At 56.9% G+C, this 27,207-nt stretch overlaps 1 protein-coding gene across 1 annotated transcript; it reads right to left on the bottom strand.

Annotated features, from left to right (window-relative positions):
• Window positions 1-355: 355 nt before the first annotated feature.
• LOC119114500 (UPF0183 protein CG7083) lies at window positions 356-26,495 on the bottom strand. The gene is made up of 12 exons (XM_037238609.1): window positions 26,294-26,495; window positions 24,989-25,071; window positions 24,324-24,407; window positions 19,918-19,961; window positions 18,251-18,410; window positions 9,694-9,798; window positions 9,109-9,220; window positions 8,341-8,555; window positions 7,474-7,556; window positions 5,619-5,694; window positions 2,924-3,070; window positions 356-610 (listed from the first exon to the last, which is right to left on the bottom strand). The coding sequence occupies exons 1-12, from the start codon at window positions 26,355-26,357 to the stop codon at window positions 554-556; spliced, it is 1,230 nt and encodes a 409-aa protein (XP_037094504.1). The 5' UTR covers window positions 26,358-26,495; the 3' UTR covers window positions 356-553.
• Between the last annotated feature and the right edge of the window lie 712 nt (window positions 26,496-27,207).

Below are 27,207 nucleotides of genomic sequence, written 5' to 3'. Positions count from 1 at the left end.
CACCCTACACTCAAAGCACGACAAGCCTCACTCCCCGGGCCTGTCACGCGCAGGCGACGGCCGCCGGCGCGGCAGTCGGCGGCCGACCTGCCGGCGGGCGCGACCCAGAACACGGCAGACGCGCCGGCCCCACGCAGCCGCCGGGCGCCGCCGACCGCCGCCGGCAGGAGGTAGTCCGTGGCTTGGTAACAAACCGCGAGAGCCGCGGCGGCGCGACACCCCGCGCCGGCCACAGGCCAGCGCGTCGCCTCGCCGACACGCCACATTCCATCCCTAGACTAACTCTAACCAGCGCGGCGGCCATCGTCGGCTCACAGGCCGGCCGGCGGACGGGGCGCGCCGCCGCGACGCCCCCGGCGGGCGCCGGACGTCGCCGGTCCGCGCCCGCCGCCGGCCGCCACCCTCTAACCAATATTGATGCGTCCGCAGACAAGCGCGAGGGCCGCCGACTAGAGCCGCCACCAGCCGGTCTTTTTTTGTACTTTTCTGGTTGGTGGCGGCCCCGGTGGCCACCGCGGTCCAATGGTGTTGGCTAGCGGGTGTGGGCGCCCGGTCACACCTCCTCCGGCTGGTACAGGGTCACCGACGCCAGGTGACCGTTGCTCATCACCTGTCAGACAACAGACACGATCGACGCTTAGTAGGTGACTCGCTGCGAGATACATGGCTGATGCAGCACGCACCTTGTTGGTATCTCCCTTCGGCGTTAAAGAAAATGCTTGGTGACCGGAAAAGTTGCGGGCAACATCGCACCTGACGCAGTCTTATGGAATGTCAGTCGGGTGTTACTTTCAAAAGGTCAAGCCAATCACATAACATGCACGCCAGAGTGGTCGACCGGAGGGAGATGGGCTCACAGTCCAGCGGTGGCGTAAGGCAGAGTGGTGGGCCACATGTCCAGAGGCTGACGATAGAAACAGTGACGGCACACGGGGCGGACGGTAGCAGACAGTGCGGCATCGGACGGAGCGGGCCCTCAGGCCGGCACGACAGACGCCGCCTCCGGCAGCCGCCCGCCGACGGCGACCAGACCGCGCCCCCGTCCCCGCCCCCTCCTCCGCCGGCGCACGTACGCCAATCGGGCCGAAATTGGGTGCGTAGGCGGCCGTCCGGCGCCCCAGCCGGTCACGTATGGACAGCGGCAGGCAGCATCGACCGGCCGTTCAGCTGACACCGGGCGAGGGAGGCGCGGGTTCGGCTGACACCCGGCGAGGAGGGGGCGGGCTCAGCTGACACCGAGCGAGGGGGCGCGGGTTCGGCTGACACCGGACGAGGAGGGCGCGGATTCGGCTGACACCGGGCGAGGAGGGCGCGGGTTCGGCTGACACCGGGCGAGGAGGGCGCGGGTTCGGCTGACACTGGGCGAGGAGGGCGCGGGTTCGGCTGACACCGGGCGAGGAGGGCGCGGGTTCAGCTGACACCGGGCGAGGAGGACGCGGCACCGGCCGACTGCGGCCGGCGGGCGGAGGAGGACGCGCCGCTCGCGCCACCGCAAGACACGGCGGCGAACAGCGACGAGCCCGTGACGTCAAACCGACCTCGCAGCGCGCCGCTCCGGGACGGAAGGCGACGAAATAATACCGCACTGGGTGCTGACGGGAATGCAAACATGGCGCGAAAAACGCCTGCCAGTCCGAGCGGTCAATACAAATGTATGCCTTCCCGCGGAACATAAAAAGCAGCATGATACGTATTGAACAAAGCTCGTTACAGGTCTTGCTACAGCTGCCACAGAGAAACACTGCGCTACCACGACCCGCAACGGAAGAAGCCACAATAACGGGACTCCCACGCGGACAACCGAGCCGGAGCTATCCATCCCTATTATATAAATGGGCTGAGACGAGAGGGCAGGTGAGGCATCCTGCCACATGGACGCTCCTGCACATTATCACTCCGTGGTTTAAAGTGCTCCCTTACGCCACGTGCACCACTCGATCCAGACCATGGAGGTGGAAGTTTAACACCACGGCCGGGACTGAGCAGCGCGCCAGTTTGGGTGCCACGTTATTTTAAAGATTTGATCCGAACCCTTTGAATGGCTGGATTTCACGGATCAGAGTTTACGCTAAGCAGTGCTTGTTGTGTGAGCCCTGACCTCCACCACCCGATCGCGCAATTCCATGTCAACGGCAGCATTTGGTGGCGAAAGCTGAGCGTGCCGCAATGCTTGGCACGGTCCGTCCTGCCCTCTAACTTCAACTGGCCTTCAGCGCGACCGCTGCCACCGGCCGCAGGCCATACCTGTCAAGGGCAAATAGCGGGCGCCCTAAAGCGACTCGACCCCCCCCCCCCAAAGGTGGGTGGATCGGAAGACAGGCGCTCTAATCAACTGAGCCACTGGGACGAACGTTGATGTAGACAGTTACGTAAATCGTAGAATCCACCGAGCCATAAGCTCTTTGGACGGAACATTTCTTGATTAGTTCTCGTGGAGCCCACTTCCCATGTCCATCAGCAATTAACTATCAGTGGTCTTCCAGGGGCCCCGCAACACCACCGTCATCATCGTCATCACCATCATCATCATCATCATCATCATCATCATCTTCGTCATCATCATTCTCACCAAAGGCTTTAGGCATGCATCCTGTGGACTGGCACCCTACCCTCCTCCGCATGCTGACCTCAGTTCGCAGCACGGTATAATATGCTTTCGTAGACCGGCACCGCCTCCCACTGTGGGACGGCAAGATCACCGAAACGGGCACTCCGATCCGATAACACGCTGGCGACAGAACTCCCGATTCAACGGCACAGGAGATCGCACCTCTCCTCCCAAACCGACCCTCCTCCATCCCCTCCCAACGCACGACTCCTCTCCCGCACCGTCGCGAGGACCACGACTGCCAACGCCCCGCGTCCCTCCTCGCCGGCGCGCGTCGCCGCCGGTCCGTCGCGCGCGACCGCGACCGTCATTTACCTCGCAGATGAAGTCCTCGACGCCGTAACAGAGCGTGGAGCCGAAAGGGTTGCTGGTGTTGGTAGTGGAGGCGCGGTTGAGCACCACCGGCCGGCTGGAGGGCTTCAGCGCGCCGCACACCTCATCCCACTTGGTGTGCGCCCGGATCTGCGGAGACCGACGCCGGGTCATCGTGAGGTCACGGCGGGGTCACTGCCGGTCGCCGCCCGTCGCCAGACACGGTCTACGTCTGGGACCGGATGACCGGCGGCCCCAGCCAGGGGTCACAGCACCACCCCGGTAAAGCGACATGACCCCGGGGATGGAGACGACCCAAGGCCAGGAGTATAAGGACGCGGATCTCGGCCAGGACACGGACCACGGCTCGAGCGTTGACCTGCGTCGGGACAGTGATCCGGCTTAGCGATGGGGCTGGACCGAACTGAACCCAGAGCAGTACTAAGCCTGGACTGACCCGCCTTGCGCCTGCACCCCAGCTGCGCTCGACCATGCTGACCCCGCAGCGGGTCCCATGGGCTCCGCTCCAGGGCAGGGCAGAACGGATTCCTCTCTTCGAGGCTGCCGGACACGTGCGGCCGGAGCAGGCGCAGCTGACGCCCCACACGGACGCCAGCGCGGGGGTGAGCGTGACCTGCGCGCCGGCCGATGTACACGGACCCCCAGAGAAAACAGCTGACCTGTCACACCAAACAAAAACACCACAACCGCACGCTGAGCACTCGATCAGTTAACACAGCTATCTACGGTGATTTTTCCTGCATTTCGCCGTTTTCCGAGTAATCTTGTAATCCACATGTCATCACTCGACCGCGGCGTCGCCGCACCGCTGTCGCTCACTTCATCGTCACGAATCCTGTTCCGCTAAACAATGACACTGCCCACTTTACCACCTCCCTAATGCCATTAATGCCCTTACAATGTAACCTTAGCATTGATGTCACCACCTTGGAACCAAATGGCTGGATGTGAGCCACTCCTCCACCTCCCGTTTTCAGACCGATGCCGCACCGAGGCCAGGCATCAGATGGAAGGGGTGACCTGGAGCGGTAACACTGGTGTACCGAGGCTAGACATCAGATGGAAGGGGTGACATGAAGCGGTAACACTGGTGTACCGAGGCTAGACATCAGATGGAAGGGGTGACCTGAAGCGGTAACACTGGTGTACCGAGGCTAGGCATCAGATGGAAGGGGTGACCTGGAGCGGTAACACTGGTGTACCGAGGCTAGACATCAGATGGAAGGGGTGACCTGGAGCGGTAACACTGGTGTACCGAGGCTAGACATCAGATGGAAGGGGTGACCTGGAGCGGTAACACTGGTGTACCGAGGCTAGACATCAGATGGAAGGGGTGACCTGGAGCGGTAACACTGGTGTACCGATGCCAGGCATCAGATGGAAGGGGTGACCTGGAGCGGTAACACTGGTGTACCGAGGCTAGACATCAGATGGAAGGGGTGACCTGGAGCGGTAACAATGGTGTACCGATGCCAGGCATCAGATGGAAGGGGTACCCCGGAGCAGCAATCCTGCGCATGTATTGTACCTACTAGTCGAGGAGAGGGGGAGGAGTAGGGGGGGGGGGGGAGGGGGCGTCTACATACACACTGCCATCTCTCACAAGCGGCAGAATATTGGAAAAGTTCGGCATATTCATCTTCGACCTGGCAAGTACATACACGATGAGAAGTTCCGGGAAGAAGTTTAGAAGGGTAGAGTTAAACATACATGTGGAAAAAGCTAACCAACCCGCAAAAAACAAAACAGACAAGTTAAACGGGCCGCTGGCGCGCAACGCAAATCAAACAACAAAGCTCGAGCAGACTACAATGTGTGTCTTATGCAAATGTTAGACTTAACAATGTCGAGCATACCCCTGGGGCTTTTACCCGCTGCGAATTCGAGGTATGAAAGAATCCTCCTCCCACGCAAGAGCGAAGACTATGCTTTGATTAGTGGAACATTTAAGCGACATGTCCAGAGTACGCCTATTCCATCTTATGACTACTAGTCGCCTCCCCAGTAACTCGATGCCCCACACGCATATCAGCGCCCGGGGAAACCATCAGCGAAAACGGCGCCCAGTGCGGGGCGAGCGAGCTAGAAACGATACCAATCGTCGGGGGCGTCACTGCAGGCGCCGACTGACCCGGCCCGCGCTGAGCCACAACTGCCCGCGCCGCTTCAGCTCCAGCGACCTAAAACAGCGTTCGGCAGGAGCTCCTCACGCCTTCAGCAGCGGCGCTCTGAGACCTGAGTCCCGCTCCTCTGCGCTGACTGTTCAACACTCGGAGCCGGGCTCTGACGGCCGTCCCCCCGTCTGTGTCGCCAGATCACACTCGGAGCCGGGCTCTGACGGCCGTCCCTCCGTCTGTGTCGTCAGATCACACTCGGAGCCGGGCTATGACCGTCCACCCCCTCGTCTGTGTTGCCAGATCACACTCGGAGCCGGGCTCTGACCGTCCATCCCCTCGTCTGTGTTGCCAGATCACACTCGGAGCCGGGCTCTGACGGCCGTCCCTCCGTCTGTGTTGCCAGATCACACTCGGAGCCGGGCTCTGACGGCCGTCCCTCCGTCTGTGTCGCCAGATCACACTCGGAGCCGGGCTCTGACCGTCCATCCCCTCGTCTGTGTTGCCAGATCACACTCGCGGCCGGGCTCTGACAACCGTCCCGGTCGACGCCCGCTACTTACGTGCACGCCCTCGGAGGCCGAGTTCATCAGCGACGCGTGCGGCTCCACGGCCAGGTCGAAATTACACCTGTGATACCTGCCGGCAGCGTCGTCCACGTCAGTCGCTCATAACCGCCTCGGATCGGATTCGATGCCCGGCGCGAGGCAACGCTCCGAACAATGGCGCAAACTTCCCCAGCTGACGTCAGAGGGCCGAAATCGTATCGAACGCCGTGGTATATATGCACCGGTGCCAGCGGGGACGGCTGATGCGAAGCTCTCCGCCACGTCGGAGCGACCGACCCACGCACCGGGACCACTTTAGGAAGACTACGGCGGGCTAATTATGGAGCCAATGGCGGGTTACCGCGCGACAATGGCGAAGGGACGGAAATGGCCACAGATTCGCGGAATATGAGGCCCGTCGGGCTGGCGGATGTGACGCGCGCACGGGCTCGGCGCACGTGTTACACGGGGATGGAGATGGGACGCATCAGCGCGTCAGCACGTGCTCCCTGAAGGCGTAGGCGGCCCGAAACTAAGCTTCCTAGGGATGTGGACGGTCCGACAATGTGCTCCCTGATATGCCCCCTGGGGACGTGGACGACCCGATAGTGTGTTCCCTGGGGACGTGGACAGCCCGATGATGTGCTCGCTAGGGATGTGGACAGCCCAACAATGTGCCCCCCCCCCCCCTGGGAACATGGACGACCCGAAAATGAGCACCCTGGGACGTGTACAAGCTGGCGGGGGCGGCAGTGTGCCCCCCCCCCCCCCCTCCCCCACACACAAACACGTCGGCGGTCGGCGCGGGCGGCCGAGCGTCGCTGGCGGCTGGCAGGGAGCGGGCAGTGTCATCCCCCGTCCATCGGCTCGGGTGGGTCTGGCCACTGTTCGTCTCTGGCGGCCGCACCACCCCTCTGGGAACGCCACACGAGCACGGTACGCGACCGGCTGCCGACCGCAGATAACGGCGAGCCATCCCACGCACACGCCAACCCCCGACAGTCCACACAGCAGCCACGCACGCTCACAGTCCACACAGCAGCCACGCACGCTCACAATCCACACAGCAGCCACGCACGCTCACAGTCCACAAAGCAGCCACGTACGCTCACAGTCCACACAGCAGCCACGCACGCTCACAGTCCACACAGCAGCCACGCACGCTCACAGTCCACACAGCAGCCACGCACGCTCACAGACAAACGACCGCTGCCTCGCATTGTCAGCCTCGTTCGCCCGGCGGCGCACAGCGGCAACGCTGATATGAAAACCCTGACTCTTGGTTTTTGGGGTGGGGATTAGAGCCCCTTCGACCAGAAATGATCATTTCAGGGCTATGGGATGAAGGACAATGGTTAACGGTGGGGCAGACTTACATGCGCCTAGAGGGCCGACCGCCTAGCTTTAAGCCGCACATGCGCGCTGGGTACCCGGTGGGGGTCCCCTTCCCACGGGGTACTAGGCCCACTCGTTGCTAACGCATGCAGCCTGCCCCGGACAAGCGGGGTGTCGCGAGGACGCAGGACAAAGCAAGACAGTGGAAAGAGGGACCGAAAACCCTGACTCAATGTATACACAGAGAGCACGTGTGACCCAGACACCAGTAGAAAGTACAACCCATACTGACATACCGTTGATAAGGGCGCTGCACCGCAGCGTGCTTGGTGTGCCGCGATTGCCGTGGCAAGTAATTATGCTGGATAGTGGCCAAGCCAAAAAAGGAGAGGGAGACAAAGCACAACCATTCCACCTGCACCATATAAATATTATTATGACAAATTTATCCACCTCCGATTAAAAAAACTCAGTCGCGGCAAGATGAACTATTAACAAACTTGCTGATGGTGCATCTTATTCAACGGTGACTTACATGTTGAAGTTGTAATGCCCGGGAAAGTTCGTATGTAGAAGGATCTTTTTCGCCCTATGGGTTCTTGCGTCGAACAAAATGTCCTGGGAAAAAGGGAAGGCATCATCAAATGACATCTCCACCATTGGCAAGAGAAGTTCTGAGGCATTCAGAAGCACGCCTTGAGCTGGATACATTCTAAAGCGCGGGGCGGCAAAATAAACCGAGAGCCGATGATGACGAAAAAACAAAAAGCTTTCAACACTTCCACGACAAACCAGACTATGACACTGAGGTCTTCAGAGCAATTCCGATAAGTCTGTAACCGTCCCAAAGCGGGAGATCTTTTCGGAAAAGAATCCAACGGAAGCAAACATTGTTAAATATCACAGCTTGCATACATCCACGTGAGCGAAACAACCCCACACCGAAAAGTGCCTTGACACCTTTTGAAAGTCTCACATGCACTTAAAACATCGGGGAAGCGGCCTTGTTGAGACCGTTCGGTCACACACAAGAGCAGAGCCATAACATACGCGGGTCTGACGGGCCCAACCTGGAATTGCACGAGGAAACCCAGCAAACAAAAAGGAACCGGAAGACGACGTGACCCCAGACCCGAACATCCAGTCCATGCCGCCATCCCCGCGTGCTGGCGACTGCGGGTAGCGTGGCGTTGCCACACCGCTGCGGTCTCTCGCCCGCAGGCAGCAGGCGGGCCGGTCAGGCGGCCGCGCCGAGTCCCACGCGCGGACACTCGCCAGGCGCCTGGTCCCGTCCCGCAGCCGGCCGCCGGCAGGCACAGGGGAGACGCGTGCCCCAGATGCCCCCTTCCCGCTTCTCCAGACTGCCCAAGCCAGGGCTGAGGTCGCGCGGCGGCCCACTCACCATGCCCAGGGTGAAGTAGTTGAAGAAGAAGTCGGACCGCCGGGACGCCGCGCGCTTGTGCGCGAACGGGCTATGGATCTTCATCTTGTCCTCGGACTTGTAGAACACCTTGGTAGGCGCGCCGAGCAGCGAGGTCACGTCCTGGCACGAGTCACCGAAGCGGATCTCGCGCACCAGTGTCTCCAGGCCGCCCTCCAGGCCCGGGTGCGAGTCGCCTGCCGCCGGCCGGGCGGGGGTCAAGGCTCCCAGCCGGGACAGAGGGCGCGGCCGGCGCCAGGAGTGACGGGCATACAAACTTGTCCTCCCACCGATGGCGACCGAACCCTCCCACCCATGGCGACCGGAGCCTCCCACCGATGGAGACCGGAGCCCCTCACCGAAGGCGACCGGACCCTCCCACCGATGGCGACCGGACCCTCCCACCCATGGTAACCGCACACATGCACGGCCACGGGAGCGACATGTGCAACAAAATCAATAACAGATGCATCCAAGGTGACAACTGACTACCGTTTTAGTTAGAACACTGCAAAACAGCGATAATGACAGAGTATACAACAAGATGCGTATCGATAAATGGGATGCACTCCTACGATAACAGCAGCGGTAACGATATTATACAACGGTAACTATGCACACAGTCAGGAGAGGTGCAGTGACATGTCAGCGCGTTCAAACAAAACACCCATGGTAACAACGTCAATAATCAGAAGCATCACTCAAACGTGAATGCACATGACAAGGAGAAACTGACGAGAAATCACTCACCGGCGGCGAACAGCCGAAGCCGTACCCCGATGGTGACGTCATCGGATCGTATGACGTCACACTTCTCTGTGTAGACCTGTCCGCTGAAGCACGACACGGGCATAGGAGGTGCCTGCCGGAATCAGCGCGATGTTTAGTCTTGAGATGTATCGGAGCGATCTCTCAGCCCAGACGCCTGTTATGACGTCATCCTGACAAACACGAAAACCACAAGGACTCCGCGGGCACCACGCTTGGAGCAGCGGTTCTGGTGGACAGGCACACGTGTTGCCCCCCCCCCCCCCCTTCCTCGATCTCAATGCACGAAGTCTCTCTTACGCAAGGGGGGGGGGGGGGGCGGAGCAACTGCGCGTCCCAGTGAGTGGCGCAGATGGAAGAAACAAGTGACGGGTCTGCCGCAACACAATAACGACAATTCATGTGATCTTTATCCATGAAGGTACAGGACGGGGTCATAAGCGTCGCAATACAGGATGGAAGCCGGTTTACTGAAAGCTTCCCGCCGCGGGAATCAAGCCCACGCTTCTCAGTCCACGGTCAAGCGCAGCAGCCCGTCGGCTATCGGTGGCCACCGCCGCCGCTCACCTCTGTACCCGTGCGGCTGCTGCCGCTGTAGATGCTCATGCTGGAGACGAGCGGCGAGCCTCCCCCAGGGAACTGCAGCGAGCCGAGGCCGCCGGCGAACCGAGGCTGAAACAGCCGAGCCGACGTCAGGCACCTGAACGGCGCGGACGGCAGTCTGCTCGCGTGACGCCGCCGCCGCCGCCGCGGATAGACCCGCGTCAGCTAGACGCAGGATTGCGCTTGGTTCCACTTGGGTGCGATCGATTCTGGGTTCGAATCAAAGCGAACGGAGCCGAATCCGAGTAAGATTTCAAGCAGCTGTTGGAAATTGGAATCGAATGCGAATCGGCCTCTGCAGCTGGTAAAAAAATTGAATCCAATGTCAAACTGTCCCTGCAGCTATTAAAAAAATTGAATCGAATGCCCATCCGTCTCTATCGTAGTTCAGGTTGGTGATTCTGATTTCGAATCAACTGTGAATCACCAACCAAGCTGCGATTTGGAAGGCCGGGGGGGGGGGGGGAGGGGGCTCGACAACCTTTCAGCACGATCCATCGCATAGTCACTGGGCAGCGAGCAAGTGGTACAGAAATTTTCAGCTCACATTTAACTTTAGCGCCTAGTGGGTCCTAGCTCAACCTGTGCAGTGCCGAGTCGAATGCGTTAACACCGTGGCGACTGTGGCTGAATCGGTTTGTGAGCTGGCTATTGTTAGGCGACAATGGATCCATTTTGATTTTGTCACAATCCATGTGAATCAACTCTCAACTGGGTTCAGCCGCGCAGCCAATGGAGCGGAATCCAATCAGATTCCGGCCAAAACATTGCGGCACTGAATTCGATTTCGCCGGAGTCAAGCACACGTCTCTCGCAATGGCGTGCGGCCATCACACTCGCGGGACAGGGAAGCCTGGCACCGGATCCTCGGGTTCCCGGAGGTCATTACACCGCAGCGCCAGGAGGTCCCCGAGGACCGGCCCGGGCTTCTGACGACCGAGATGGGGTTTCTGGCGGCGCGCGGGTCCCGTGGGCCCAGGTGTCGCTGTCCGCTGCCGGCGGATCCGCTCGCGGGCGAGCTGCGCAGGTGAAATGTGTTGCCAAGGTACGCCGACCGCTCGTCCTCTCGCCCGACTCTGACGCAGCGGGCATTCTGCCGCATAGCTTCTCTAACCATTTGATGTCAGCAAGAAAAGCGTTGAGCTCCTGGTTTGAGTTTTGACTTTGGAGGTCTTATACTGACATTCACCGACCTTCCAGATATCAGAACTCTATACACCAATTTATTCGCTTCGCGTCGCTATCAAGCAAACATCGGTATATTGTAAATTCACGAGTGTCAAGCGGTCCACGGCCAAAACCTGTCCGTACCGACGAACGCAGCTTGAAACTTCACGCAGTGACAATGGAAGCAATGCTCGCATGATAGCGTCATTTAATCAGTACCTCTCGACACATGGCAGGTCGACACCTGTCAGGACAACTTCTATAACCGTGCCAGGCAGTGGTAACGGCGACACTGACGGTCAGCCGAAAAGTAGTTCCTCAGGCGTCCGTATTACTCAGGGAACATAATCTGATGGGGCGAATGATGCACTCACCCCTCCCCCCCCCCCCCCAGGTAAGAGCCAGTTTCATCTATCTTAAGCGCGTGAAAATACACAAAAAAACATTGAGCTTTCAGCATTTCGACCACAACGACGCACTGTGTGACCGTTGCCGAGGTCAGCGAGCGACCGACGAGTAGCGAGTACCCGAGATCATCTCGAGGTCACCTCCAGGAGGCGCGCTAGCTGCCACCGACCGGGCTAGCAGGAAGCAAACACGTCAGCTGACGACCGGCCACGGCTCAGCTGACGACCGACCACAGCTCAGCTGACGACCGACCACAGCTCAGCTGACGACCGACCACAGCTCAGCTGACGACCGGCCACGGCTCAGCTGACGACCGGCCACGGCTCAGCTGACGACCGGCCACGGCTCAGCTGACGACCGGCCACGGCTCAGCTGACGACCGACCACGGCTCAGCTGACGACCAGCCACGGCTCAGCTGACGACCAGCCACGGCTCAGCTGACGACCGACCACGGCTCAGCTGACGACCGACCACGGCTCAGCTGACGACCGGCCACGGCTCAGCTGACGACCGGCCACGGCTCAGCTGACGACCGGCCACGGCTCAGCTGACGACCGACCACAGCTCAGCTGACGACCGGCCACGGCTCAGCTGACGACCGGCCACGGCTCAGCTGACGACCAGCCACGGCTCAGCTGACGACCAGCCACGGCTCAGCTGACACACGACAGACCGGCGACAGACGGACGGCGATCCTGCGTGGAGTCGGCTTGGCCCATCATCCAGCGACCCTCAGCACAGTATGCGCCTATTGCGTGATGCGTCGAACCACTCTTCACATATGAACATAGCTGGGCGAGAGATATTGTGAGCTAACAGCTGTTTCGACCAAATTTCGAACGAGGCCGCTTGGTCGCCGCTTTTTCATCGGATTGCGAGCTGGGAGCGGATCACCAGCTGGTGGCAGCGTGGACGTCACGGCACGGCACGGCACGAGGAAAACCATCCCGTCCTTGCGTCACTTTGTACAGCTCAGGGATCAAAGTCACCCAATCCGCTGAATGGAACTGGACTACAAAGGTGATGAGGTCGGGCTAATACAGCAACCCTGATTGCACAGCGAGCACTCCACGAAACCAGTTAAAACCGGCTGAACATTGCTTTTGATCTCAAGCCGATCTCTACAGCCAACTGAGAACAAACTGAAACATACATACAGATTATGACGAAGTCAGAGCAGGCTTCGGCAACAATTCGGGGAAATGAAAGCGGCAACAAACAGATTTTACGTGTATTTTACATACCAATGCCTCATAAACGCTTGTTTTGCTGGTTCGAAATGACCCCATCAAAAACAGCACGAATTCTTCAAACATCACGAATACGCGTAAATTCTTTCAACATTCGTGCGCCGGCTGAGGATGACAAACTCACAGGTTTTCTGACGAGCTTCTGGGCCGCACAGCATATCATTCCGAACCGTGACGAATTTCCATGAAAAGCTAGCTTCCAAGATGGACTACCTTTCCGAGACTTCGCCCGGTTCGGGTGCGGCACCAACGACTAAACACACCAGCGGTCAGGCGCGGAGGAAGTCCTTTGAAATTACAACATATAATCGAACAAAACAAGCCAGCGATGAAACGTGTGTGTGTGTGTTAATAGGACAAGATTCTCCTGACGAGATGCACCGCTCCATATTCGCCCTCATTTTAAATCACGCTGAGAACTTAATCCGGCGCGAAGATGACAAACATACTGATAATCCAAGACCAAAGCCAGGGAGACAGAACGAAAACTTGCCTTCACTCGAATAGTTTCGGATCTGATGGCCCATTCAAACTATGATTGCGAAGCAACACAACGCACTGTATACGGCAGCGAGTACCTCAATCCAGAGGAAAAGCAGCTCAGCGTGTTTCAGAAAACCGAAACATTGCCTCTGTTTTACCACCTTTACTGTCCTTTACTTTACCTTCCTTTTTAAATAATCACTTGACTTTGAGGGATAGCCGCTCCGGTCCCAAAGCTGGCTTAGCGCGCATCATGTCAAGAGGCCCCAATCCACGTCCGCTCCTCACTTTCGCCGCGTGGACTTTATCTGGCGCGAAGCTGACAAACATGGCGATAATTCGAGGTCAAATCCTGGAAAGCCCGGCAATACCTTGCCTTAAGTTGAGCAGTTTCAGGCATGACAACTCACTCAAAGCACGGCTGCGAAGTGGAACAGCACACAGCGCACAGCACACAGCAAGACGCACGAAAGACGGCAGACGCACATCTCAATGCGTGCTTCGGGCCCACTCGCCGGCTGTGAGTGGGCTATGGTGAGTCTACGCCTTAATCAAACGCACCATAAGTGCATTCGAAGACGACGTTCCGCAACAGCAAACAGAGCGGTGCCCCACGGCACAAGCGGGGACGGCTCCGCCCAGCCGAGACAGCGCAGATGGCAGTCCCGGCGCCGAAGTGGCGCCCTCGTGAACTGCAGCGCTCGCCCCGCAGGCGGCGGTCACGACCGATACCCCACCAGTGGCCCGGTGCCATTCGGCCCGTCACCGGTCCGGTGCCTCTCGCCTCCCTTACGAGCGCAGAAGCAGCGAGCTTTCCCCCGTCACCTGAATCTACACCAGCACGCGTCGTCCCATCGCCCGGCCGCTCCCCGTATCGTACCGGTTGCGTACGTCGCCTGATCGAACGTTCCATAGTTTATCCTGGCGCTTGTTCGACGTGATCGGCGCCGCCGGCTCCGGGCGGGACCAACGGCCCAAACTTGCTCTGCTCGCATCGTGCCCGGCGCTGCGCCATGTGACCTTTGGCTCTGGGCGCTACAGAAGCCGACAGTGCCAGCCTGCGCGGCGCATCGTGACACCAGGTCATCATGGAACGATGCAGCTGGCCGTCGCCGGTCCGCCATCACAACTCGACGATTGCGTACGGGGTGTCGCTGTTGGGAATCATGGTGCACCGCAGCACCCGTCGCGGAGGCTAGCGGCCCAATCTCCAGGGTCCTTCGCGGCAGGCTGGGGAAGAGTCGTGTTATATGGAGATTACTATCTGTTTTCGTTTTTGCTAGTGATTATCGACGAACGTGGCAGTGCGTTTGACGGGGAACATGAGCCCCGGCGCCCAACTGACGCAGAACCCGCTCAACGTACTATTTCGCCTCCGGCTTTGACGCCAGCCAGCATTACACAGGGACCATATTCGTACCGAGAACACTACAGGGCCGCTCGGCAACACGACCCGCTTCAGTGCCCGATCTACCGTCAGTGTCGCCCAGCCGACCGGGCCCGTCAGCGGAGTGCAGACAGACCGGCCGCTCAGCAACGGCAGCCGGCGACCCGGCGACCGGGCAGCCACATGATGGAGGCTTCCGCTCAATAGGGGTGCGCCGCGTGGCGAGCTCTACATCACTGCACATGCTAATAAATTATTCAGGAATTTCCACGTCACTGAATAATTCATTTCCTCACTTACCACCATGGAGTTCTTCGAGGCTAAAGATAGTGGATGGAAGTTATTAAACCAGGAATATCCCAGCAAAATTTATCAAAACACGGCTCAGTGCCCTCTGAAATACTGCGTGTGTTGAGGCTTCGTGAGAGGAAATAAGGTCTCACGCAGGGCGCATGCAGACCCGGGGCAATGTCTGCGAGTCGTGGCATAGCGCGCGACACGACTCGCAGACACGAACGCTGACAACTTCAGAGCCCTTCATCACCACCAACAGGCGTCAGGAGGCGCTTCTGGCGCGTGGGACGCACCGCAGACCGCCGCAGGCAAATGACAATTCAGCACCGCAAAGTCCTCACACCAGGCGGATAGCTGATGCACCTTGCTTAGTTTAAGCAAGCAACATTTTAAGCAAGCAACAATCCGGAACACCCTTTAAGTTGTTCCCGGCCCAGCTGCTCGCGCAGTGCGCGTGCTCAACTTTTGCAGCCATTTTCCTTGGGACCCAATTACCGAGGCCCGGAAGTCAGAGACGGGTGCGGTGATGGGCTTCAGGATAGATGTGTGACTGGGTGATGGGCTTCGATCGGATCCAGCCGGTAAGAGGCTGTAATTCGCGGGTGGGGCATGACCAAAAATTAGCACCCTCTATCACTGTCGCCAACGTACGGCTGCTAGGACGGTGCAAATTGACACGCGGATCGTGGCCCACCGATCAGTCTCGACGAGTCGTTATCTTGAGAGCCCCCGGGGACTTCAACCTATGGTATGCAGGGCGCTCGTGCTGAGCTGCACCCCCTATCATGGGAGGTCTCTACATTGGCAGCCATTGGCGATCAGTGCCAGGACGGGGCCTGCATGCACGTGTAACATATGGGACTCGGCTTCCTCCCGTCTCGGAAGTCATGGCCCACATAATCGAACTTCAAAGACGCAAAGGTGCTCACACAAGCCATTTAACCGTGGCCTATTCCATTTCTAGAGCGGCAATGGCGCGCACGCCGTGCGCGTGCCAGTCTTTTAAATCGCCATTAAGAGATTGGTGGCGATGCAATCATGAGTTTCAATTTTGAATCCAAGCCGATGGCGATGGTACCGATTTGCACCTGGGTGGCACGCACAAGTGATTACCCGAAAGGCACCTCGTGCGGAAGGTGACGAAAAACGTGAATTCGGTAATATTTGAGACTCGTCACCGGGACTTTACGGCGCACTAAGCCGCTGGGGCCACATGGCGTCGCCCGCCTCCCACACTGGCAGAGAGGTCGGACACGGCGGCGGCCACACACTTTTGGTTTCCCAGCCGCGCAGCGTAATATCTGACATTCAGAGAAGACCTTCCATACAAATGTGGGTACGTCAGCGAGGTTATTCAGATGCGCGCTGGGCGCACGTGGGGATCACCAGTTATCATCATGTGGCCTGAAGCCCAGGTACGTAATGAAGCCAGATGATATCGGGAACCCACAGCAATGTATTTCATCAATGCATAGGGAAGTCCTCTCTCATGAGGACTCAGAAAGCAACGGTGAAAATGCAGGATTCCCGCGCCACCTTCACGAAACCACATTGCTTTGAAATTGACTGTTACAGGTATAGCGGGTCTGGCCAGGCACTATCCTTTTAATCGACAAAGTCCACACATTGGGAGCGGTTTGCACTTTTGGTGACGGCGACCGCAGTATTGTGGAAACACGCCAATATTCGGCAAGGCGCTGTTCTCCATGGACTGGACTCAACACCCGTACAGTTTCCAAGGCCCCGTCCGCCTTGGTGCAGCCACAGGCTGTTGTATTTGAGACTGACCAGGAAGAATACGACAATGGCGATCTGTCGGGATTTTATTAGCGCAACTTTTGATCAGATCTTACTGGGATCACGTAGCAAATTGTACACGAAACATTGGCTTACACTGTGCGGTGGCTCGAGGTCTCTATCTGTTCTTGAGGCCTCTACCTGTTCCTGAGGCCTCTATCTGTTCTTGAGGCCTCTATTTGTTCTTGAGGCCTCTGTCCGAAGTGTAAAACCAATCATTAAACACGTCCCGAATCGGGCGTTGGCCGGTAGCTTGCGACCGCAAGCCCGCCACTGGTCGCACGCATCACTCGCACTTCCATCCACACGACTGCGCGATACTTTCTACATCAAAACGGGTAGCCTCGTGTCGCTGGGACGAGTCATGCAGTGTTTCTTCTTCTGATACGCTTCTTGTAAGTGTTCATACTTCTGAAGTGTTGCTCATGTTTCTCCCATCCCAGCCATGTTAAAACGACAAGAACGGGCTTTTAGTTGGGTGTGGCCTGGCGGCAGCGTGAAGAATGCCACAAATCTCTCGCTCGAGGATGTCTATGAAAGAGCGTGTGCTGTGCCGCGATGCGGTGTCAGCCCGTATCACGCGTGGAACGGCCGATAGCCTTTGAGTTGCCGAGCGTAACAGGGAGGTAGCCGGCCACGGCCTTGCCTTCTGGACTGCTTCCACATGGAACAGGTCCACTGCGGCAGTCGGGGACCGGCGGGCCCAGTGCCTGCATCCGGCGAGCTCGGCGATCGCTCCAACATACTGACGTGTGGCAGTATATCGTGAGCTTACACCCTAGTTCCGACTTGAGCTGCGCAGTTTTCCTGCCATTAGCAAGTGTTATATTTCCCACGTAAGTTGAATGGGAAGGGCTTTATTTTGCCCGCGATGCACAGAGACGACGTCTCACTTAACACAACAGCCCTCTGCGCAAATGTCTAAACATTACAGGCGCAGGTTTTGAGCAGCTGCATTTCTCGTAGGTGACAGCAGCGTGTAGCTGATATCGGTGCTTGCGAAGATGTTTACTTCTACAGAGCGTGACGGCCGAGGCGGGCCGGGTCGGACACCTCAGTTGAAAACTTCCTCACCGCCTGAGTCTGCCCTGCTCGGCCTGCAGTCTCGCTCATGATTACCGACCTGCCATCTACTGGGATCTGAACAAATTACACCGACAGAGCCTCTGTCAGTTGCCCAGGCTAAACGTGAGATCTATTCGACGCCATGTCATGCTGTGCTGAAGGAAGGCGCCTGTAAGTTCCCTCTTACGTGCGATAGCGCGCAAAAACACACGATAACTGAACCAGAGCACTCCCAGGTTACCTAGCCTTTCCAAGCTGTGGATCCCAGCAGGTCAGCTTGTTACCCGGCCACTTGGTTACGTAACAAGGTACCCGGGCCACGGGATCTCTTACGTCTTTCAGAATGACACCTAAATGTGCATTTATGGGCAAATGCATGAGTGCATCACATTTCACAATAAAAGCGTATTGTTGCCTGATCCCATGCACTACGCAGTGATCTTTTGGCTTAACATATCCACCAAAGAAACACTGCAAGTGAGCACCTTGCGAATTCAACGCCGCAAAGCGTAAGGAGCCATTCCTACGAAAGTCTTACGAATATCCCTCGCCCCGCCCCAGTTCACGTTGGCAAAGCCTGAAACGCTCCTTTGCCTGTCTACCAATCCACTCTGGCTCCCTAGAACCCGTTCCACTTTCTAATCGCCGCGACCAACGGGCCCCGCTCACCTCAAACTTGGGCTCCACCGGAAACTGGAATGTGAGTCCGCGGAAGTTCAGCAGGAACAGGTGGCGCTCCCTATCGTAAATGCCCGGGTGCGTGGCGCCGAACGTCTGGTCCACTTGCTGTATAGTTGGCGCCACCTCTTCGGAGCTGAACACGCTGCCTCTGCGGTACCAACGCGCGCGGTGTCAGACGCGAGAACCAGCATGTCAGGCGCACCATCTGGGCGATCACCACGAGACGCAATACATCAGGGTCAACGGTCGATTCGAAGGAGATAACGGCGTTGTGCAATACTGTCAGGTGAAAACCACGGCTTTGAAATCCCGATAACGAGTGAGTCGACAATCACAACAACAATGAGTTCAAGGTCCCGCTGCTGGTCTTTGTCCCTCGAATTCCTCTGTCCCTCTTTGTCTTGTCCTTTTGAAATGCTGGAAGAGTGATATTTCAAAGACATGGACAACTGACACAAAAATGCAGACACACAGACTTCCTCAACACGGGTAGGAACTTGTACCTTACATAAACACTAGCCAATACAGAAACGATCTGTATTCCACGCTCCAGCTTTGACAATTAACGAGCACGATTGATGCAATCAGGGCCTCTGGGAAAAATAAACAGCCGAGCCCAGGGCGCTGCACTGTGCACGCTCGGCTCACTGGTAATGACATATGCACCGTGGCGGTTGCCATTTCGCAGCACCCTTAAACTCGCCCCGATCTGACTGAGCCACGTATGCAACAGCTGACTGCGCACGGGCCAGTCCGGCGGCGAGGCTTGCGTCATTCAGCTCGTTACCATCCCCAGAGCAAGCTTGAATTCACGCGGTCTTGACGTCCACAAGGTTTCGTAACTTGCAAAATTATAAAGTGCACAACTGTATATGTGTGGAATACGTGTGGATGCATACATGTATGGACAAACTCTACATATCATTTATCGTGGTTCGCTTGTTCACATTTACGCCGTTTTGCGGCGCTAACAGCTCCGCCAGCTGTTCAAATGTTGACGCCCACCGCCCGGGCCCCGAGCGGGGCGCCAAGGTCGGGGTGGCAATCGCAACGGCGCTCCAGCTGTCAGCCTGCGCCAGCTAGCCCGTCATGTCGGCGCGGGCTGACGCGTGCATCATCCCACCGCACGTGTTGCGAGCTGCCACTGGCGCACAGCCATCTCGAGCGCGCACTGGGCTACCGCGAGGGTGACGCATGAGAGAGCGTCCTCCAACGGCCCACAGATATGAAAGGGGAGGGGGGGGGGGGGGGGGGGGAGCAGGCGAGCGGGCAATGATTCATCATCGCTCAGTAGACTCTGTCTGCGGAAGAGTCAGCCAGCTCTCAAGCAGTGAACAGCCTTCGACCACCCTGCACCCGGCAGCGCTGGGATTACACGCACAAGGACGGAATTAAGTCAGCTGTCGGTAAGAAATCCGGCCCAGCATTCCGCCATCTACCTTGAGTTGGTAATATTCCCTTACGCGTGCATTGAGAGAGAAAGGACATTTCGGTAATAACAACCCAGGACTGACTGAGTTCACGCGCTTGTTTAAGCACGACGAGCACAAAAAGCACATACCAATGAAATGAAAGCCAAAATGTTCCAATCCATACGTGCCACCCCACATTCCTGTGCACCTCTAAGGTAATTGTTTCAAATGCCCTGCACTTACCCGTACTTTAGCCGTAGCTTGCTCAGGTTATAGACCTCGATTATCTGAAATAAAAACAGCAACGTCAGATACGGCGACTGGCACAAATTCATCCCGTCATTGCCGGCAGGCGGCCCAGGAACATAGCACGCCCGGGTCCGTTCAGCACCTTTGTCTGATAGCGCCGGCGCCAGCAGATGATATCCGCTCCCCTCCAATTGACATTGGACGCGCTCCCCGTCGACCGTCTCCTGACCTTCTGGGGCCAAAAACGTTCCGACAAAAACCCGCCCGCCTGACAGTCAGCTGGGCCCGCCGCCCGACGCGGCGGCGAGGACGGCCCGACCGGCGTCTGCATGTGTCCGTGATATTCAGCCCGTACCGAATCTGGACCGGTCTGCATACATGCAAACACCGCAGGGGCCGCCAGAGAACGACGTACACAAAGAGGTCCGCCCGGGTGCGCACATGACGACAGGGAACCGATCACAATATGCATGTACGGCCCAGGGGGCCCGTCGGAGTGCGCGTTTTAAGGGAGGACCCGTCAGAAATAGATGAAAATGCCAGATTGTAATGTGCACAAAGGGGTCCTCGAGAGAGCGCACATACCGACATGGAACCGATCACAATATGCATGAATGGCCCCGGGGGCCCGTCATTTTGTCAAGTGTACATTTTGAGGGAGGACCCGTCAGGAATAGATGAAAACCACGGGACCGGCTGTCCGAAAACACGTGCTCGTGCTTCACGGGTCCATGTAAAGCGGCGCTGCGAGCCACCACATCTATCAGAGGACAGGTCCACCACGAGACCCGTCCGAATGTAGACGGCCACCCCAGACCCGTCCGAATGTAGACGGCCACCCTAGACCCGTCCGAGTGTGGACGGCCACCTGAGGACCCGTCCAAATGTAGAGAGCCACTCGAGACCCGTCCAAATGTATGTGGACGGCAACCCGAGACCCGTCCGAACGTAGACATCCACCCAAGACCCGTCCAAATGTTGACGGACACCCGAGACCCGTCCGAATGTAGACATCCACCCAAGACCCGTCCAAATGTAGACATCCACCAAAGACCAGTCCCGGCGCGGTCACACAACCATCGGGTGGAAGCCTGCGCGCAGGTCGGCGCGAGTCCCGCAGCCAGGATGCTGCGTAAATCGATACGGGTCCCGGAACAGCGCAGCGCGTAGACGGGCACAGCCGGTCGGTGCGCGTCGCTGCGCAGCCGGGCAGGAGCAGGTCCGGTCCGCGCTGGCCCGGGACGGCCGCGAGCGCGCGCGTCGCAGGCGACCTTGGCCGGCTGCGCTCGGGCCGCGCCCTTGGCGAGGACGGACGTGCGTGACCTGGCAAGACGCCGCGGGGGAGCGGCGCTCACGCGCGGGGACGGGGATGGGGATGGGGATGGGGATGGGGATGGGGATGGGGATGGGGATGGGGATGGGGATGGGGATGGGGAGGGGAGCGGGAGGGGGCGGACAGGCTACTGAGGTGACTCACCGTGCCGGGTCAGATGGCGCGCAGACAAGCGGCGCGCCAGGTGACAGCGGTCGGGTGGGCGCGCGAAACCACATGGCACGGATGCGTGATTGAACACGTGTAGTGGGACGCGTGGGGGTGGGGACGAGGGACGAATCACTGCGGTGACCGCCGCAACTGCGCAGCACAAACAACTGCAGGCGAGCCTACTGCGTTGTTGACGAACGCAGCTGCTGCGGCAGGCGGAGGCACACAACTTTCGTTAGAGCTTATGATGGATAACTGAGGCCAATTCAGCCCGCAGCCCCGCCATCGTTCTCCTAAATTGAACATTAGCGGCGCTACCCGAATCCTTCGTTTGAGACCATACCCTCACCGAAATAACTACCAAAAACAGCACGTTCGCATGTCGAAAAAAACATTGGCATAGCGGAAACCTCGGCGTTTCAAGAATTATCTCTATCAAAAAATAAAATGGAGCCTTCATTCTCAAGAGACTGTGTCCAGTTTGATACAGGTGCTGCATCGCTCACGTCGTTGCTATCTGTGCGGCACGGATGGCTACCGATCGTCCACTACTGAACGACTGACGGCCCGTACGGATCGAGCCTGCCGATGGCTACCGATAGTCAACTACTGAGCGACTGACCGCCCGTACGGATCGAGCCTGCCGATGGCTACCAATCGTCAACTACTGAACGACTGACAGCCAGTACGAATCGAGCCTGCCGATCTCTGAGTGAAGCATTTCCAAAGTTGCCACAACCTCCTCACACACTGCATTATTTTCTATTGATGGGAGTTTTCTGTTCACGCGGTAGCAATTCTGCGAAGTTCGGACTTAAGCATGGACACTATGGGATGCAAACATGCACGAGTGGTACTTTCACTGTGAAAGCATCGATCCACAGCGCTTTAGTCAGAGCCAACGAGCAAAAGTCGCCAGATTTTAGTTGCGCCGGGTTTACTTGTGTTGATAAGTTGCCTCCAACGCTGAATTTTCAGTTTGTTCCACGGAAAAAACTGATTAGTTTTTCAATGGATGTTTGCCCTGAAGGCGGCATTTTATCATTATCACTTTCACATTTCACACATCACATTATCATTCTACACAGTTTTGAACTCAACATAAGACAAATGGGAGTGAAGTATCAACGACGATGCAATTGGCACCCCAAAACGTTCCTGCCGTACAACAGCAGTTCGCAAAATTTTGATCGGATAATTGTCGTGGATCTCTTGCATTAAATATGTCTAACCTAGCTAACTATGCGAACCTCTCACGGTAAGTGACATATTCAGTGCACGGTAATCCGGGAAGAGACGGCGGCCCCGAGGCTGAACCAGGCCGACCGAGGCCAATCCGCGAGATGAGCTGGGCTACCACCGCTCAACCCGTGACGCCGAACGCATCAGCACGCAGCCCGTGAGCAGACTGGATCCGCGGCTCAGCCAGGCCGACCGAGGTCAATCCACGGGATGAGCCGCCCTGCCAACACTCAACCCGTGACGCCGAACGCATCAGCACGCAGCCCGTGAGCAGACTGGATCCGTGGCTTAGCCAGGCCGACCGAGGTCAATCCACGGGATGAGCCGCCCTGCCAACACTCAGCCCGTGCCGCCGAACGTATCAGCACGCAGCCCGTGAGCAGGCTGGATCCGCGGCTCAGCCAGGCCGACCGAGGTCAATCCACGGGGTGAGCCGCCCTGCCAACACTCAACCCGTGACGCCGAACGCATCAGCACGCAGCCCGTGAGCAGACTGGATCCGCGGCTCAGCCAGGCCGACCGAGGTCAATCCACGGGATGAGCCGCCCTGCCAACACTCAACCCGTGACGCCGAACGCATCAGCACGCAGCCCGTGAGCAGGCTGGATCCGCGGCTTAGCCAGGCCGACCGAGGTCAATCCACGGGATGAGCCGCCCTGCCAACACTCAGCCCGTGCCGCCGAACGCATCAGCACGCAGCCCGTGAGCAGGCTGGATCCGTGGCTTAGCCAGGCCGACCGAGGTCAATCCACGGGATGAGCCGCCCTGCCAACACTCAAGCCGTGACGCCGAACGCATCAACACGCAGCCCGTGAGCAGACTGGATCCGCGGCTCAGCCAGGCCGACCGAGGTCAATCCACGGGATGAGCCGCCCTGCCAACACTCAAGCCGTGACGCCGAACGCATCAGCACGCAGCCCGTGAGCAGGCTGGATCCGCGGCTTAGCCAGGCCGACCGAGGTCAATCCACGGGATGAGCCGCCCTGCCAACACTCAAGCCGTGACGCCGAATCCATCGACACGCAGCCTGCAAGCGAGGCTGGCGCACATGGGTGACTCGGTGTTCGAATCACGTTCTCCGCAGGGCTTGTTGCGTGCGTGCCGAGCGCATCACCCAAGGACGATCGGTCCCGCTCACCTGTCCACTGTCTTCCGGCTCTTTGTCGCAGGGTCCTACGCAGGGATATAGCTTCCTACTCAGTTGGGGGGGGGGGGGGGGAGGGCTGGAGCCCCCTCAACTTGGGCTATAGCCCTCCCCCCCCCAATGTTGCGAAGGAAGTGGCCCGAATCTGAAGAGAAACCTGTTTTTTTTTTTGGCATACTTTGAGGGTAGTTTGGGGTCTTTTTTCACTGTTCAGCCCGTTCCTATTTTTTGAAACTACGCCCGCGGTATTACGGGACATTAAGCGCTCGACGAGGCCGCCTCCGGGCAGACGGACCCCTTTTCGGACTGGACAGGAAGTTTCAAGGCCTTGCTCATAGCCGAGGCAATAGATATTACCCATCCAAGACCTTTTGGCTATTGAGTGCGCTGCTCGTGACCGCGGCGATCACCAAGGGCCGTGTCAGGACTGACCTTCAGATGACAGACCACGACCTTCACGGGACCGAACCGGCCAGCATGGGTCCCACCCAGCACCAACACAACCTGCGGTAGTCACTACAGTCTGCGTACCTTCAAGCGCTGGCCAACAGGGTCGAAGAGAAGGCGAATGCCATCATGGGTCATGTTTATCACCAGATCGTGCTCCAGCGGGCTCTGCAACAGACAGCGACAGAGTGCACGACTCGGTAGCTATGTCACACATGTGACGACGGAGCCCCCATTTGGCATCAAACATTGGCTTCAGAGTGGCGATATGGCACTGATGCGGTGGTGGTATAGCGGTTAGGGCGCTCGGCTGCGGACACGCCAGTCTTGGGTTCAAGCCCCTGCCGCGCCACCGCATCCCACATGATGCCTAAGAAACATCTTAAAATCGCTCTGGCAGTTAGGGAGATGTAAAGCCCAAACCATTATCATCAGCGTACAATGAGGCATTTAAACCTGGATAGCTTTCTACACTGAGAAGCACATCAGGATCATGGGAGGGTCAGTGGAACTGCCTTTCCATTTGAGGCCTGGTTGAGCACTTTGGTGCTGAATGAACCCATTTGTGGAAAGTCAATTGCCTCAGGTGATGATCTGTTGACACTGGCATCTTCGGCTAGTCCCGTGGACTCGCAGGTTCAGGTTTCTCCTCAAGTACTCCATCTATATTTCGTCATAATCCCACCCTCTTAAAATACACCTTAACAGACTTGCCCTAGCAATTGACCAGTGTACATATGTATACTCACAGTGTCACTGTAATTGATGTGGACATCTCGTATCACTCCGACCTGTTGCTGAATAACACAGACGGCCTGGGAGAAGTGCATGCCTGAAACATATAAAAAGGTGAGCTAAAGGATATAGTTATCAAAAGGCAATCTTGAAGTAAAAACATATCTATCACAAATTATCTGCTCTTCAGACTGATTTGTCTGTCAGACTTCAGACAGACAAAATTCTGCTCTTCATGAAGGCCCTTTAGGAAATGCAACTGATGCAGCTTTTTTACATAAAGGTTAAAAAAGATTTTCAGGGATGGCACCAAAAATTGTGCCTATAGGTGAGGAAACATTTTCCTTTCAAGGAGATCTCTGCTGAATAAAGGGTTTCTGTACAGCAAAAGGGTACCTTATAAAAAAGGCCTGTCATACAAAAAACACCAAAGATGTATTTTACATCATACTGTGTACTTTACTTTGTTAGCCCCCATGGAGCAAACAGGCAGCACCCCAAGCTGTTTAGATGATGACCACACAAAACTCTACAGTATGTGGCTGAGGCCCTCTATGGTTAGGACAGAAGCCTTGCAGAAGCCTTGCCTTGCATCATGCCTTGCATCATGCCATGAAGCCTTGCATCATGCAGAATCCTTACTTTACCAGGATACCCCCTCCATGCTCCATGGCAGGACATCATTTTGGAAATCAATGGGGAAAAATGTTATTAGTCTCCTTGATAGCCCCACCCAATCTCACAACAGAGTGCATGCCCCTCTGCTCTGATGGGTGGGTAGCTACCATCCTTGTCTACTTTATAGCACTGCCCATGCAACTTTTTATGTTTAAATGGCACAGATGTCCCAAGTTTAGTCAAAATCTGACAGGTTGTGCAACCAGATTGTCGGGAGCAAGCCTGAACTCAAGAGTGCTCAATCTAAGTAGCATGTACAGCCCCTATATTCTGCAGATAAACATGAAACTGTTAGAAATATTAAGACAAATTCAAGATGGAACCTGATAACAAAGTTTAGTATGTTGTGACCATGTGTGCTTGAGTTGGGCTAAAATAGACACTGCTGTAACTGCATGTGCATCCCAACATTTCCTGATCGTTTAACTAGATATATTTCACACAGCTATTGCACATACCTGACTGTGCACAGGGCATTTGCACATACCTAATCTAGGCAGCTTCGAAATAAAGCACTTCAGTCTTGCTGCTAACGAAAGAGAGTAGCCTAAGCCAAGGGAGAGAAATGACAAAGAAAGCATGCCACCCAAAAATGTGGACTGTTTTCTGCTAAACATTACACAAGAGCCAAAACATCTTACCTAGAACGAATTCCCATCGTTCATGGGACAGACTACTTTCTGGGACGACTTCCAGATCAAGCATTCTTCAGAGCTGTAACCGAATATAACTCAGATACAGCCCACAGGGTACGTAATCACTGAACTTCTACCCTGCTAGCCGCGCCCACTGCCGCGCACAGCCGTGCCTTTGTCCCGTAACCTTCAACAGCACCGACCCACTTCGACCAGCTGACCAAAACAAAACAACAGAATTGCGTTGTGACGCTAGGCAATGCTACCAAATTCTAACGGGTAAAAGCCACCAGCACGACCAGGAATATCACTAGATCCTAGTAGTTCTGAGGTTTTATGCGCTGTCGCCGCCAAACCGAGATCTCAGCGTGTGCATCGACTGACGATTGAAATCGCTGAAAACAGCATCCCTTTGTGGACAAATGGGGTCTGAGTCGATCTACGCAAGGTCACAGGTCTGTGTATATCAACTCAGATTAATATCGTCACCTTTGCGCATGCGCATTCAACTATTTTTACCGTTGCAACGCAGACGCCGGCCTGGACAGCCTCCTTCCGACACGTAGAAACAACGGCTGCCTCCCCCCACCCTTCAGATTTAAAATGCGTTCAGCTTGTCTCTCTGCTGCATTCAACATGCACGCCAATTTACTAAGTGTACCAGTCATCTTCCTCATATCGCACTGGACGAAAGTTTCAGCATCTGTACTCGTACACATCGCGAGGCAACTCTACGCGGCGTGGCTATTCTGAACCTGGTTTCAAACAATGCATAAAACCATGGTTCAACGGATGACGCTCAAGAACAATACAAAGCATACACGCGATCATGCGCGGTAATATAAGCCGTCACCCAATCGGTGCCTGTCTATCTTCATATCATGTGGTTGGATGTTACGTGAGGGGCCAATTGCACACAT

The sequence above is a fragment of the Pollicipes pollicipes genome, unplaced genomic scaffold (genome assembly GCF_011947565.3).
Source record: "Pollicipes pollicipes isolate AB1234 unplaced genomic scaffold, Ppol_2.1 Scaffold_832;HRSCAF=956_pilon_pilon_pilon, whole genome shotgun sequence".
NCBI lineage: Eukaryota > Metazoa > Arthropoda > Thecostraca > Pollicipedomorpha > Pollicipedidae > Pollicipes > Pollicipes pollicipes.
Note: the sequence above shows the minus strand (reverse complement) of the source record. Positions and strands in the feature narration are given on the sequence as shown.

Excerpts from the sequence above, each read along its gene's own strand:
- LOC119114500 (XM_037238609.1), bottom strand. The coding sequence starts at position 26,357 with ATGCTTGATCTGGAAGTCGTCCCAGAAAGTAGTCTGTCCCATGAACGA. Across the intron at positions 24,408-24,988 it reads ACATCAATTACAGTGACACT|AGCCCGCTGGAGCACGATCT; the intron begins GTGAGTATACAT and ends TGTCTGTTGCAG. Across the intron at positions 8,556-9,108 it reads GCTTCGGCTGTTCGCCGCCG|GCGACTCGCACCCGGGCCTG; the intron begins GTGAGTGATTTC and ends GGCCGGCGGCAG.